The 13447-nt window shown below is 48.6% G+C and overlaps 2 protein-coding genes across 3 annotated transcripts; one reads left to right on the top strand and one right to left on the bottom strand.

Annotated features, from left to right (window-relative positions):
* Positions 1 to 324: 324 nt before the first annotated feature.
* On the bottom strand, positions 325 to 5574 carry THYN1 (thymocyte nuclear protein 1). 2 transcript variants are annotated; one of them, XM_035346364.1, is made up of 8 exons: positions 5443 to 5574; positions 4771 to 4857; positions 3572 to 3801; positions 3033 to 3101; positions 2244 to 2336; positions 1461 to 1556; positions 664 to 814; positions 325 to 549 (listed from the first exon to the last, which is right to left on the bottom strand). In XM_035346364.1, the coding sequence occupies exons 2-8, from the start codon at positions 4811 to 4813 to the stop codon at positions 503 to 505; spliced, it is 729 nt and encodes a 242-aa protein (XP_035202255.1). In that variant the 5' UTR covers positions 4814 to 4857; positions 5443 to 5574; the 3' UTR covers positions 325 to 502. The 2 variants fall into 2 exon arrangements, with proteins under 2 accessions (XP_035202255.1, XP_035202257.1); XM_035346366.1 differs by having other exon boundaries at positions 4771 to 4854; positions 5443 to 5566.
* Positions 5575 to 5642: 68 nt separating this feature from the next.
* ACAD8 (acyl-CoA dehydrogenase family member 8) lies at positions 5643 to 12756 on the top strand. The gene is made up of 11 exons (XM_035346354.1): positions 5643 to 5794; positions 6803 to 6903; positions 7285 to 7454; positions 8261 to 8370; positions 8619 to 8695; positions 8954 to 9091; positions 9488 to 9623; positions 9726 to 9823; positions 10024 to 10176; positions 11141 to 11243; positions 12069 to 12756. The coding sequence occupies exons 1-11, from the start codon at positions 5713 to 5715 to the stop codon at positions 12119 to 12121; spliced, it is 1221 nt and encodes a 406-aa protein (XP_035202245.1). The 5' UTR covers positions 5643 to 5712; the 3' UTR covers positions 12122 to 12756.
* The last annotated feature ends 691 nt before the right edge of the window (positions 12757 to 13447 follow it).

Consider the following 13447-nt stretch of genomic DNA (forward strand, 5'->3'; position numbering starts at 1 on the left):
GAAGCTGTACTGGACCCATGTAGCCTGAAAATTAACAGGCTAGCTTTATTTTCTACTCTTTACCTGATGTCAATGCTCAAGTAGCATGGGAAGTTTTGTACCTGCAGGAAGTTGACTGTGAGCTGCTTTGCAGCAATCAGGTTGGATGTGTATACACGTCAAGAATTTCTTCTAGCCAGAAGCTTTTCTTTCTGCAGAAAAATGCCCCTCTGCAGTACATGGAACTGCACTAGGTCCTGTAGTAAACATTCTCAAGGAGGACGTACCTGTTTCTTTCAAGAGAGAAGTAGACTTTTTCCACTGATAAACATTGAGTAGCTGTGATTGATTCTAAAAGGCTTTATTTAAAAATAAGCAAAAATAACAGTGTCAGAATAAGGGCCATAAAGCTTCAAATCATGTGCAGACTTGTTGCTGTGATTGAGCAAGTAAACTTGAGAATTATGCTGGTTTAGGAGGAGGCATCAGCGGGCTGGGTAGAAGCTGTGCTGCTGGCAGTTTCTTAATGTGGCTTTTCCTCTTCCAGGCTCAAGACAAAATCAAATTCCTCTGCATTGGAAAGGTAAGGAAAACAAAGGTCATAAGAGGAACTTCCTAGTTCTTTGGTGAGGGCTGCCTCTCGGAAGGAATGGCACTGAGTCCAGAAAAGGAGAATGCTCTTACCTTGTGTCAGTGGTTGGATGGAAAGACGTTGTCTTGTGAAGAGCATCATGTTCTTCAGGGGCCCTCCATCTGCTTTATGTGCCAGGTGGTGACTCTTGATTTCAGAAAGCGGGATGAAACGTTTTGTCATCCGCACAAACTGGACATCCACCTGAGAGGTGATGGGCAGCAAAGGAGCATGATTGGAGAAGGATATAGCATCCAGGTGTCACATTAAAACTTTGGGGGAATAAGGATTTTAAACGGAAGCAAATAACTGATGTGTAGTATCTAATAATGGTAATGGAAGCTCTTCCTTGCTCAAAGCAAAAAGAACACTCAGATATTTCTGGCAGGCCAGTTGTTTACATGAATCTTAGCACCGTGCACTAGAAACATAGATGCATGTAGTCACAGACAACACAGAAGGAAGATGCGGGTTACAGCCAGCCTGTGAACACTCACTGCCCTAAAATCAAAGTGTGCCTGAAAACCATAGCTTTCTTCGCTGTAGACTGAGAGTGGTGCTTAGAGACTTTTCTTTCCTAACCCAGAATTCTGTAATAGTTGGAGAACTGACCTCCATACAAGTAAGATATGAAAATTTAGGGAGAAACACTTTGTCAACCTTTTGGAAGAGATAGGGGAAAAGGTAGAGAAAGCAATCAGTATTGGGTTTTCTCTTGAGGGAGAAAAAGGTAGGGAGGGAGGCCTCAACAGAAGCTTCAGAAGGTATGCAGTAGGATAATAAGGGACTCCTAATGGCACTGGGATTGCACACAGAGCTTGAAACAAATGTATTTAGTCTACTACATTACCATGGACCATTTAGGGTTCTCTTTTCTGCTGGAGGAATCATAGTGAGGATCCTTCTGATCAAACTGTGTGTGATCAGGGTATGCTTCCTTTACAATCTGAAGCAGAACAGGAGAAGAATGTGAAACAAGTTCTGGACAGTTAAATACTGTTGTCAGCAAAGGGTAAAAAATACCCTTGAGGAAGCTGTGATTAGACAGAAGAGGAATAATACTGGTGCAAAAATCAACCTTGCTTTCCCTGAATTCCATTCTAACAGTGGGATACATTTCATTTATTTACATTCCTTGGCTAGAAGCACTGCAGAAAAGCATGGATGTCAATGAAACATCATCACTTCTTTTCAGAGTAAAGTGGAAGGAGCACATGGAACAGAGGAAAACTGGGTATGTGGGAACAGTATTTGTGACAAATCCTCCTCTTAAAGTTCTGCACCCAAGTTTTATACTACTGCCTTGCAGGCTCAGCTCAGTAGAATTTAGTGAATCAAATATTAATCAGATTCCCTGAGTGTGGAGCAATGCTTTACTTATCTGGAATTGCTCTGAAATTACAGCAGGATAACAGCCGTTTGGTTCCATTTCTCTGGGAAAGGTGCCTTGCTGAGTCAGCTGTGCTGTGAAAAGTACATGGAGCCCAGATGCCCTAGGCTCATCTGCTGCTTTGATTATTTTTCTCTTTTACCCCTCTGGATGTGAAACGGAAATCGGACTAATGAGCTGTTTGATAACCCACTGATTACCTTTCCCCGTTGCTGAAATAGAGAAGGAGAATGAGGCGCTCACCTTGACAATGGCAACAATACCGGGCTCTTTGCAGTTACTGTGATAGAAGAAGGCCTGTTGCCCAAGTTTCATGGCTCTCAGGAAATTCCTTGCCTGTCAGATTTAAACAAGATATGCTGAGTGATTTGTCTGAAGCCCTCAGGTTTTCATTATAAACAGTGAGAAACAAGACCTAACACCAGGACAGAGGAATGTGCTCCAGTGCTATTCAGATAAGCTTTGCTGCATGGGTTGTATGGATGTTTTACACTGCAGTGAAATGAAGTACAAACAAGGCTAAAGAGTAAGATCCTGTTGGTTAGAAAGTATGAGGGAATGTAACAGCTCAGCCACCCTCATTTGGGAATAGCCAGAGACTTAAGTTAGCTGTCAGCAAACAGGCAGCAGAGCAGATCGTATTAGGCAGGGGAAGAGCGCATGGATTTCCTTTGCACACGAGTCCTGGAACAGACAGCTGTACGCTGACAAGGCACAGTATTTGGTTGAGTACTGACTTGCTCAAAGGTGTCAAGGGAAATAAAAGCTGATCATCTGTTGAACTTGTTAGAGACTAAGCTAAAGGAAAACTGGTTTATTTGAGAGAATATTACCCAGCCTGAATCTACTTTTGACACAGAGGGAATTAAGCAGTTTTGACTCCTGACAGAATACAGCTGTCAAAGCAGGCAGACTACATAAAAAAAAAATATTTCAGCACTTCTAGCAAAAAGGGAACAAGTTATCTGTGAGGAGAGAGGACTTTTTTCCAGTGATATTTCAGTGACTCCATCTTTGACATCTGCTCCTTACCTGGTAGTTTCTTACTCCATCCCAGAAGGTTGTCTGGTTGGGCTGAGCTTTCAAGTCTTCAATGCTGAACTGCAAAACGGAATGAAAATACAGGTTAAGTTCGGGAGGCAGTCTGATCTTGGTTGCCTTATGGTCTATATTTTGCCTAAACGTTTGTTCCTAGTAGTGCTTTCAATTATACTTCAGGCATCACAAAAGCTTTTTGGTTCCCACAGGTGTTAAAGGAGGAGCACTGCACTAGTGGAAAGGCAGAGCCTGAAATAAATGCTGTCCCCGCTACCAAACCCAAGCATTCTGCAACCTGCTTTCTTCTTCTATTACAATATCAAACCCCAAGATTGCCACCCTTGAAGAGCATAGACATGTCCTCCTATTTCCAGGAAGACAGAAGTTTTTGGAGAAGACCCAATGGTGCTGATAGTGTAAACAGTCTGAATTGTTTCATCCTAAGGCTCTAATGCTGTGTTTAGTAGTGAAACTGCTTCTATACTTTGTTGACTTTGCTAAATCAGAATACCAGAATGGGTGTCAGTGCTTACTTTCACATCCACTCCCTTCTCGAGCCTGCTCTCCGGCTCCGATTTCAGAAGCCAGTGGCAATACGTTATCTTGCTTTCCTCCCCACCAGAATCAGATTCTTTCGCCTTTTTCCAGTTCTTCCATCCTGACTTGGAACCCCCAGCTGAAGGTTTTGTGGGCTTTTCTTCCTCCTCCTTATCCTCAGTCTCCTCCTCAGTCTTGGCTATTTTAGCATCAGGCTCCTTTTTATCTTAAAAGAAACAAGAGAAAAAAGACCATTCTGGTAAAACACATTTTGTTTCTGATAAGGACTGGTGCTGAAATAATTCTAGTCACCCAAGCTGCATTTACATACTGGTATTTGACTACAACTGAACTTTGGTGTACCCCAGGTGTTTACATGTAAGACAGTTGCATTACTCAGAGGGTTTCTGAGTATTTCTAGTCTGCATTTGAAATAAGGATTTATTTTTTGTGTGGTGTGCACAAACATAGCCTAAGTATGAAGTGTAATTGGAATTTTTATTAATTGCTGAGGAATCAACTGCAGACAACAAAGTTGAATTAGGTGAGTCTGAGGAATAACAAGAAAATTAAACAGCAAAGCAAGCTGTTTCATTTACTGCAGAAGCCTTACATAAAGCCTTTGCTGTGCTACCTGCTCAGAGTGGAGTCCATATGCCGGTGTGTCCAGAACCCAAACAGCAAAAATGTAAGTGATTAAAAGGCAAGAAAGTGGTTATTTGCTGGAGTCTATTCAGCATATGAGGCACAGATAAGTCAACTCTCTAATTTTCTCATCTTATGCCTTAAACATCAGATAGTGCTGCCTCAAGTGGAAGGTGTTTTTTTTTATTATTATTATTTTTTATTTATTTGGTTTGGTTTGGTTTTGCAAATGGTACCACATCATCTTCCTGCCAATACACTGGGTATACACTTTGACCATCTCTAACATGTAGGATCTGAAAGCTCTTAATAAACGGATGAGTCACGTTTCTTTACTGTCTTGTGCTGAGAATACACCATTGCCCCTATTTTATGTCTAGCAGACTTGTCTCAGTCACACATGGATGCTCAGTCCGTTTTTACAGAGGAAATGCTGTATCAAAGACATGTGGCTTTGAGAGACAGGCGGTTAAAATGACTGTGTCTACTTTCACTGTAGCCTAGATCCTCACGTAAGAGACGCTAAATTAGTTAGGACATCAGCACAGACCTGCTACTGCTCCTTTGTCTCTCTTTCTGCTCGGCCAAGGCATCTCTGGTCTCTTTGAATTATCTCCTCTTCACCGAGAAGCACCTGCTGAACAAGAGAAGAAGAATACGGAATTAATGCTTATTCAGGCAAGCTGAAAAAAGTAGAGGGAGCCGAGGCAGAGAATGCAAAAGCTGTACAGTAAGTGGAGAGTAAATACATCTCCTTTCTTGAGCTCAGCCATTTCCTGTATCAGTGCAAATCCTGGCACTGGTTGAGCACCACACCCTTGGTGTGTTGGAGGCAGGCAGGCCGGCCATAGCAGCGCCCTGATGGACGTTAGCAGGAGGGCTGCTGTTCCTTCTCACAGCGGGGCAGCTGCTGGAGGAAAATCCTGAAGGCGCCTGGCCTCAGCACGGCCGTTTTCAGCCCTGTAAAAGGAGCTGTGCTGAGAAAAGCTCCACCAGGCTCCATCCAGCCTCTCCCCAAGGGAGTCTGGCTCGGCGTGCCGAGATTACTGCGCGCAGAAGGCCCGTGGAGAAAGGCAGCCACTTGGCCGCTCTCGCCCCTGCCGCCTCCTGTCAGAAGTTCCTTGGCTCTGAGCTGGCCTCCTCCAGCCGGAGCGGGCGGCAGCAACTTTTCCTCCTTCTGTGCCAAGCTTCTCCCAGCCCTCCCGGCCCGTCTCCCTCTCACCAGCTCTGCGGCAGCCCCTTCGCCTCGCAGCGGGGCAGAGGATGCTCTCGCCTCTCCCCAGCTTCAGCTCGGGTGGAGGAAACACGCCGTCCCCCGCCCGACGGCAGTCGGAAGTCAGTGACCGTTATGCAAAAATAAATAAATAAATAAATAAAAAAGGCATCGCCTCGGAGGCTCGCCTCCTTCCCGCAGCCAATGTGCGAGCCGGGCGGCGAGACTACAGCTCCCAGCCCGCTCCGCGGCTCCCAAGGGTGCTGAGCAGGGGCTGCCATGGCATGGCGAGCGGCCTCCCCCCGCCTCGGGGCCCACCTGCTGCTGAGCCGCCGCCGGGGGATCGCCTCCTGCATTGACCGTGAGGCTCCTCGGCGGAGGCCGGAGGCCGGGGAGCGGGACGGCCTTCGGCCTCCCCACCGTGTGTCTGCGGGCGGTGGGGCCGGGGGGACCCCGAGGGAGGGAGAAAAGAAGGGAGGGGGAGGGAGGGAGGCTGGGGTAGGGGTCAGGGGAGGTAAAGAGGGAGGGAGGCTGGAGGAGAGGCCGGGGGGAGGGAGGGACGGCAGCTGGAGAGGCTGCTACAGGAGCCTGATGGGGACGAAGGGGGGGGGGACGTGGCAAGGGGAGGCCGTGCTCGCCCCCACGGAAGCCCCTCCCAGAGGATTTTCGGAGGGAGGCAAAGAATATCTCTGAAAGAGCCGGCGAGCAACAGCGGGAGGCTTGCAGGGAGGGATGGCAGGGCTGTGATACCCGCTGCCCAGTCTTGGTGCCCTGTGACAGGGGCCTCATCTGGTCCCCGAGTGTGGTCTCTACTAACCCGAGTCACGGCTGTGACCGAGCCTGACACCTCCAAGAGGATCCCGGAGTGCTTCGTGGAGGAATCACATCGACATTTAAACATATGTTTGGGATAGAAGCAGCAGTATTGCTTAGGGGTTCCCTAAAATTCATAGGAGGAACTAACAAAGCAGCATTGGATCTCTGTGCAAACAAGGCAGGATGCTGTCACATCGGCAGATGCTGTGTCCAGAGGGTTTCCTTATTTTTTGCTTTCTTTGTAGCATCACTTCTTTGAAGTCCCAGGGCTGTTTTCTTGTATTTTTGCTGCCCTGCCCCAGTCTCAGAACATAGCACTGAGTCACCAGAGATATCTGGGGCTTTGGGTTTGTTCTGTTGTAAGAAAAGCCCATTGCCCTTGCCCAGCACAGATCCAAAGGCTCCAGGGAATGGATAATTTATCTCTGTAGCACAGACTGTGAACTGTTTGTGTTAGTTAAGGGCCACATTTAACTGTTTGGGGCACACAAGAGGTGGTAGCACTTGCTGCCCCTGTTACAGTCACCTACTGGATCTTTTCCTGGGTTTCTAGCATCCGCTGGTCTGACTGAGGAGCAGAAGGAGTTCCAAAAAGTTGCCCTTGATTTTGCTACCAAGGAGATGGCTCCTCACATGGCTGAGTGGGACGAAAAGGTATGACAGCCTCTGACGGGTTGCACTGCCGACTTTCTCCTCCCTTAGCACATTATTGCTCTTGGGTCTCACCAGAGGGGTTCCTGCAATAGCTCCTCAGTGCTGTAATTATATTTATAGGGACTTTTGGTTCAAGATGCTGCTGTAGCTGGGGTGGGAAACCATGAGAAATTCCTTGAAGCCTTCCTAGCCAGGCTAGTCAATCATCTGAAAAGTGATTTACTCCTGAAGATGGCATATATCTGTCTAGGTAACTGCCTGTCCTTTAACCCTCTCAATTAACTTAAATTCTGCAGAAGTTTGGGGCTGGACTTGGTAACCTAGATACAGCAGAAGCTGATCACAGATATCCACTTGTGATGCCTCTGCCTGTCCCAATAGGAAATATTCCCTGTGGAAACAATGCGGAAGGCAGCCCAGCTAGGATTTGGTGGAATCTACGTGAGACCGGACGTGGGTGGCTCTGGATTGTCACGACTTGATACCTCTGTAATCTTCGAAGCTTTATCAACGGGATGTACCAGCACCACTGCTTACATGAGCATCCACAAGTGAGTGTGTCTGCACAGTGGTGGACGGTGGCTGCCTGCCTGAAAAATGCAGTTGTTCTGTGCGCTCTAAATCCAGCGTGAGACAGCTTTCCTCGTGCTGCTTATTTATAGTTGGGAGACCAAGCAGGCACGTCACCGCGAGGATCCCTTGACGGCAGTAAACAAACAGGCTACAAAACCCGAGATGCCACCAAGAAGTAATTATAGCTTTGTGGCACGCAAGATGGGATTAAGTTCTGGATTTTGTTCCCCACTTAAGCTGTCTATAGATAGCAACCTGCCTGGAAAAAAGCTTTTTTGCCTCGGTTGTGTTGTGAGAGCCCAGAGGCACCAGCTGATGCTTGGGCCCTATTCTGCTTCTACAGACACGTTCAGTGACGGGCTCATTTTGTACACCAAGATGGAGTGATGTTGCTTCCTTGTTCCACGGGTGGTTTTACAACGAGACAGTAGAGCTTGGTGCTGAGGGGAACACTGAGCCTGTTAAGTAGGAACGTGCTGTTCTACAAGGCAGCAAGCCTGTGGTGAAAGGAGGGCGATCTCCTTCCTCCCAGCCTCTGCAGCGTGTAAATTTGTTCCCTTTCAGCGTGTGTGGGGGCAGCTGGAAGGAGGGCTGCCTCCCGGGCTGCTGCTGATTAACAGCAGCAGAGGTGGAGCAATAAGCTTTCAAGCCTCAGTGGTTTTGTGGAGCCAGGTGGAGCTTTGTTCTTCTGTTGAGTCAGGGATGTTCTTGTATCACCCACCCTCCTTCCAGGGCCGTGTTCACGTACACTTACCGTACTGCTGCTCCTTCTCTCCCACTCCAGCATGTGCGCTTGGATGATTGACTCCTTTGGCAATGAGGAACAGAGGCACAAGTTCTGCCCTTCGCTCTGTAGCATGGAAAAATTTGCTTCTTACTGCCTGACAGAGCCAGGTGAGCATCCCCAACCAAAATATCTTCACTGTTCCTTCACTCCTAATGTGGTTTTATCGGACCTGAACGTTGCGTGGAGCTGGGGGCGAAATGTTTGTTTTCACGTTCTTCTGTGCAATCACCACAAGTTCAGAAGGGGTTGGTGAATACAAACCTGAGTGGGTTGGGGTGTGATTCCCAGGAGAGTGTGCAGGCTCCAGCTGCAAAGGCCTCTTCCTACATTGCCTGCTCCCTTACCTCCCGAGCAGGAAGTGGAAGTGATGCAGCCTCCCTGCTGACCTCTGCCAAGAGGAAAGGGGACACCTACGTCCTGAATGGCTCCAAGGTACCTCTCTGCTCCTCTAAAAGCTGCTGCATGGCACTGCATGCACAAGGGGTCCTGGGTCTCACCATCCTTTCCATTTCCTACTGTCTCTTCATCTCTATTCCCCGAGCTCTGCAGGGCATTCAGCAGGGCTTAGTACGGCTGGGTCACTAATCACCTCCTGGCAGTGGGCTCTTTGCCCCTCTGTCTCTGTACCCCACTGCTGCTGCTAGGGCTAACATTTGATAGTGGCCCCTTTCCTCTTGTGCCCGTCTGCAGGCATTCATCAGTGGTGGAGGTGACACCGATGTCTACGTGGTGATGTGTCGCACCGGAGGCCCAGGCCCCAAGGGCATCTCCTGCATGGTGCTGGAGAAGGGGACACCGGGTCTCAGCTTTGGCAAGAAGGAGAAAAAGGTGAGAGGCTTGCTCTTTGCTTCCTTGGGGGGAATGCAGGACAGAGATGCGCTTGTCTGCCAAGCACTAGGCATCTCTTGTTGGATGGGAATAGCTTACCAGCCTGGCATGTTCTTTTCCAAGCCACATCCAATTTTGGTGACGTTGCACCATAACTTCCGCTCTAGTAAGCAAAGGACTTCAGTCGGAGGAACACCAAGGTTCATTGGATCTGGGCGTCTTCTCAAAGACACTCCAATTTCTAGCTCAGCACACTGACACCACACCGCACAGATCACAGGCTCAGAGGTGCTCTTGCAGCAGCTTGGACGTGAACTCAAGGGTTGGGAGCAGGCTGGGCAGCTCTCTGCTGGGAGCTGGATGTGTGCAGCTCCTCAGTGCTCCGTTTCTTCCCAGGTGGGCTGGAATTCCCAGCCAACTCGGGCTGTGATCTTTGAGGACTGCGTTGTTCCTGTTGAAAACCGCCTGGGAGCTGAAGGTCAGGGCTTCAGCATTGCCATGAAGGGGCTGAATGGAGGCAGGATAAACATTGGTAAGAAAGACAGCAGAGAGCCAAGGGAGAAGGGCAGGGTCATATTGTCACCTCTCTGTATTAGCTCCATGCTCACTCTGTATTCTTGGCTTCTCCCAACAGCTTCATGTTCATTAGGAGCTGCTCATGCTTCTGTTCTTCTGGCGCAGGAACATCTCACTGTCCGCAAGCAGTTTGGGGAACCCCTTGCAAACAATCAGGTAACCTCTCCACCAGCTCTGCACACCCTGAGCTATGCTTTGTCTGAAGCTCACATGCTTCAAGTCAGGATTGTGCTTTTCCGGAGTAACAAAGTGTATCAGGCCTGAGATCTGTCTGCAGGAAGTGGGGATGTGGTTCGGGGCACAGCCCCCTCTGAAGACAATGACCTAATTTTTCCTCTCGTGCTGTCTGCTGGCAGTACCTGCAGTTCAGGCTGGCAGAGATGGCAACGCGCCTGGTGGCAGCACGGCTGATGGTACGCAATGCCGCGCGGGCGCTGCAGGAGGGACGGGAGGATGCAGCTGTGCTGTGCTCCATGGCCAAGCTCTTTGCTACTGATGAATGCTTTGCGGTAGGTTACTCAAACCTCAGTTGGCATCATAACTGGAAGCTTGGAGACTGCTCTTGGTGCTCAGAATGTCAGAAAGAAGTTTCACTGTCAAGCCCCAGCCCCAAGCATGTTCATTGAGCCAGAAGCCTCTATGTTAGGACTAGGATGTTTTATGGGACAGAATTCTGCACCCTGCAGAGACAGCAGTACCAGTGTCTCCAGAGTTCAGGACTCCTGGCTCCTAGTGCTTTCTGTGTTACTTTGTAGGGGACCAAGCAGGGAGCCAGGACAGGGAGTAGAGCATTTTTATTTTCAAGGGTTAATATGCATACTTACCTTGTAGGTAGCAAGTGGTCCCTTGACCACTGAGAAATAAAACATTATCACAAAATGTGCCTGAAAACATTATCACAAAATGTGCCTGAAAAGAAAAAGCAAGAAAGAACAAAAAGGAAGGAAAGCAGAATCTGCACTGTGACACTTCCTAGATTAGTGTCATTTAGAAGCTATCATATTTTCTCAGCACTCTGCTTTTCGCCACGTATTTATGATGTTTTCTGTCCAAGCTGATAGATAATGATAGATAGTGATTCATGTTTCAAAAGAAATCAAAGAACTGAATGGATTCCTCAGCTGACTGGCCACTAGATGGTGATCTGTTGTTTTGTTCTTTGTATTAGTAGCACCATGGAAATGCAGCAAAAAATGCCTTTGTTAAGTAGAGCATTTCCTGGTCATTTATACGCTTATAATGTTGGTATAAATGATATAAATGCACCATTAATGTCCAACAGCACTTAGGGAACACGATAGCACTGAGGGCAGCGCTGATGGGGACTGAAAGCTCCTTGCTGTCACACCAGCCTGTGAAAAGATGAGGTTAGGTGACTAGGAAAAAAAAATGAGCCCAGGTTCCTGGGTTCTTACCGAGCTTCTGTGCTGACTTGTCCTCAACACCACGTGAGTCTCAATGCTGTCTTCTTAGATCTGCAACCAGGCTCTGCAGATGCACGGGGGCTACGGCTACCTGAAGGATTATGCTGTGCAGCAGTTTGTGCGAGACATCAGAGTCCACCAGATCCTGGAAGGTAAAACACTCTCACTTGCAGTGCCTTGGCCATGTACCAGGGGAGGACGGGCTCTCCAGGGGCCCCTGCCTCCCACATGACTGACTCTAGAGTTTCAGAATCCACTTTTGTTCTGAGCATGAAGTGTTCCTGGATGTTATGTGTGTGAGTCCCCTGGCCAAGAGGTTATGGTTTGTTCTCCAGCTATCTGGAGAAGTCACTGTGTAGTTTAAGAGGCTTACAGCAGGGGGAGATCTCTGGCTGTCATCGTTAGCGGTGCCTCTGTCCAATTTTAACCGATTACTCCTCCAGACACCTGCTGACAGTCCCCAGCCATTCCTTCCCCAGTATTCCTGTTTACCTTCCAGTCTTTGACGTTCTGTCTCTGGCAGTGTCTGGGCACAACTGTGTGTGCAGTGGCCATTCCTAATCTGAGTTCAGCTTCCTAACCATTCTGTTTTCTCTCCTTTGAAATCCCTTCACCTTGTGGTACCTTGTAGGGATACAATCTTTCCTATACTGAATGGGCCTACAGTCTTTTATGGATCACATAGTAAAGTGGAGAACTGAGCTGTTGACATAGCTCTGGTTCTGCTCAGTGCCTGGTGCCCCCATCCTCTCAGTGCCCAGATAAAAAGAAGCACCAGCAGTTGTCTCTTTGAACCCTGTCCTGAGCACTGTGCTGGCACTCACCAGGTGTATTTTGGCCCAACACCTCCAAAAAACACCTCAATTGCTCCACCTGGAAAGAGCTTTTCTGTGCTGTAGACTGAGGATCAAGGAAGGATTTATTTTGCCCTTGCTGGGGGCAGAAACAGATCGTCTCTAAACTGTCTTTTGCTGCAGGTACCAACGAGGTGATGCGGATGATTGTGGCCAGGAATCTGTTACACGTGTGAAGCCAAGGAGCTAACCTCCAGCCTTCGTGTCCTTCCTCCATGCCAGCAGGGTCCGTTTCCCTCCCCTGCTCTCTCCTTGGGAGCAGAGAGGGGGATCGCGGGGTGCCAGCGGTCTGTCTGCCTCGTACAGCGGTCTGTCTGGCACCACATTAGGACACTGCCCACAGGCTGCCACAGCACCCAGGGTAGCCTGGGGACACAAATCGCGGCTCTGAGTACGAGCCTCTGTCTGCAAATCTTGATTTTTGGAAGAGAAGCACCACCTGCTGCTCCTTTCTGCTGAGCCAGGACAGAAACAAGTCCAGCAAAATCTTTATTTGAAGGAACCCATTGCTCTGCTTAGAAGCCCGTCCTCCTGGACGCTAAACCTCCTCTGGGGACAAGTTCGCTGCAAGCACCGCACCTCAAACCACTGCAGAAAGGGATCACCTATTAACTGAGGAGCTTGTTAATTGAGCCCCGTGTTTATTTAGAGGCACTCCTCTTCCCCCAGCACCCCTCTCCCGAGGTACGGGCGCTAACCCGGCCCTGCAGCGGTGTGGAGCAGGGAGCGGGGTCCCAGGGGAACCTTGCGCTCTGAGCAGCTCCGAGCAGCTCTCTGCGGTGTCTGTGGGAGTAAAACGTTGGTAATCCCCGCTGCTGGTTTTCCTTTTTTTTCCTCACAGTGTTTATTTTGGTTTCCTTTTTCTGCATATTTTACTTTCCTTTTCTTCCTTATGCAGTTTATTTTATTTTCCTTTTTATTCCTCAAAGTTCTTACTTTCCTTTTTTTCTCACATTTTATTTTCCTTTTTTCTCACACTTTTTCCTTTTATTCCTCACTTTATTTTGTTTTCCTCTTTTTTCTCCCATTTCATTTTCCTTTTTTTCCTCACAATTTATTTTATTTTCATTTTTTCCTCCCATTTTATTTTCCTTTGTTTCCTCACAGTATTTATTTTCCTCTTTTTCCTCACACTTTTTTTTCCTCACACTTTATTTTCCTCCCTTTCCTCACCCTTTTTCTTTTTTGTCACACATTATTTTCCTTTTCCCCTCACCCTTTATTTATTTCCCTTTTTCCCTCACCCTTTATTTATTTTCCCTTTCCCCACACTTTATTTATTTCCCTTTCCCCTCTCTCTTTCCTCTTTCCCCTCGCCCCTCACACCACCCCTATGACCCCCCCCCCCCCCACCCCCCCCCCCCCACCCACGGGGGGGGGGGGGCCCCCACCCCCCCCCTCCCCCCCCCCCCCCAACGCGATTGGCACCGTCCCCCAGCTCCTCCCCCCTCCCCTCCCCTCCTGGCGGCGCCCAATGGCAGAGCCCGCTGAGGGGCAGAGGG

This window comes from Oxyura jamaicensis, chromosome 24 (assembly GCF_011077185.1).
Source record: "Oxyura jamaicensis isolate SHBP4307 breed ruddy duck chromosome 24, BPBGC_Ojam_1.0, whole genome shotgun sequence".
Classification (NCBI taxonomy): Eukaryota; Metazoa; Chordata; class Aves; order Anseriformes; family Anatidae; genus Oxyura; species Oxyura jamaicensis.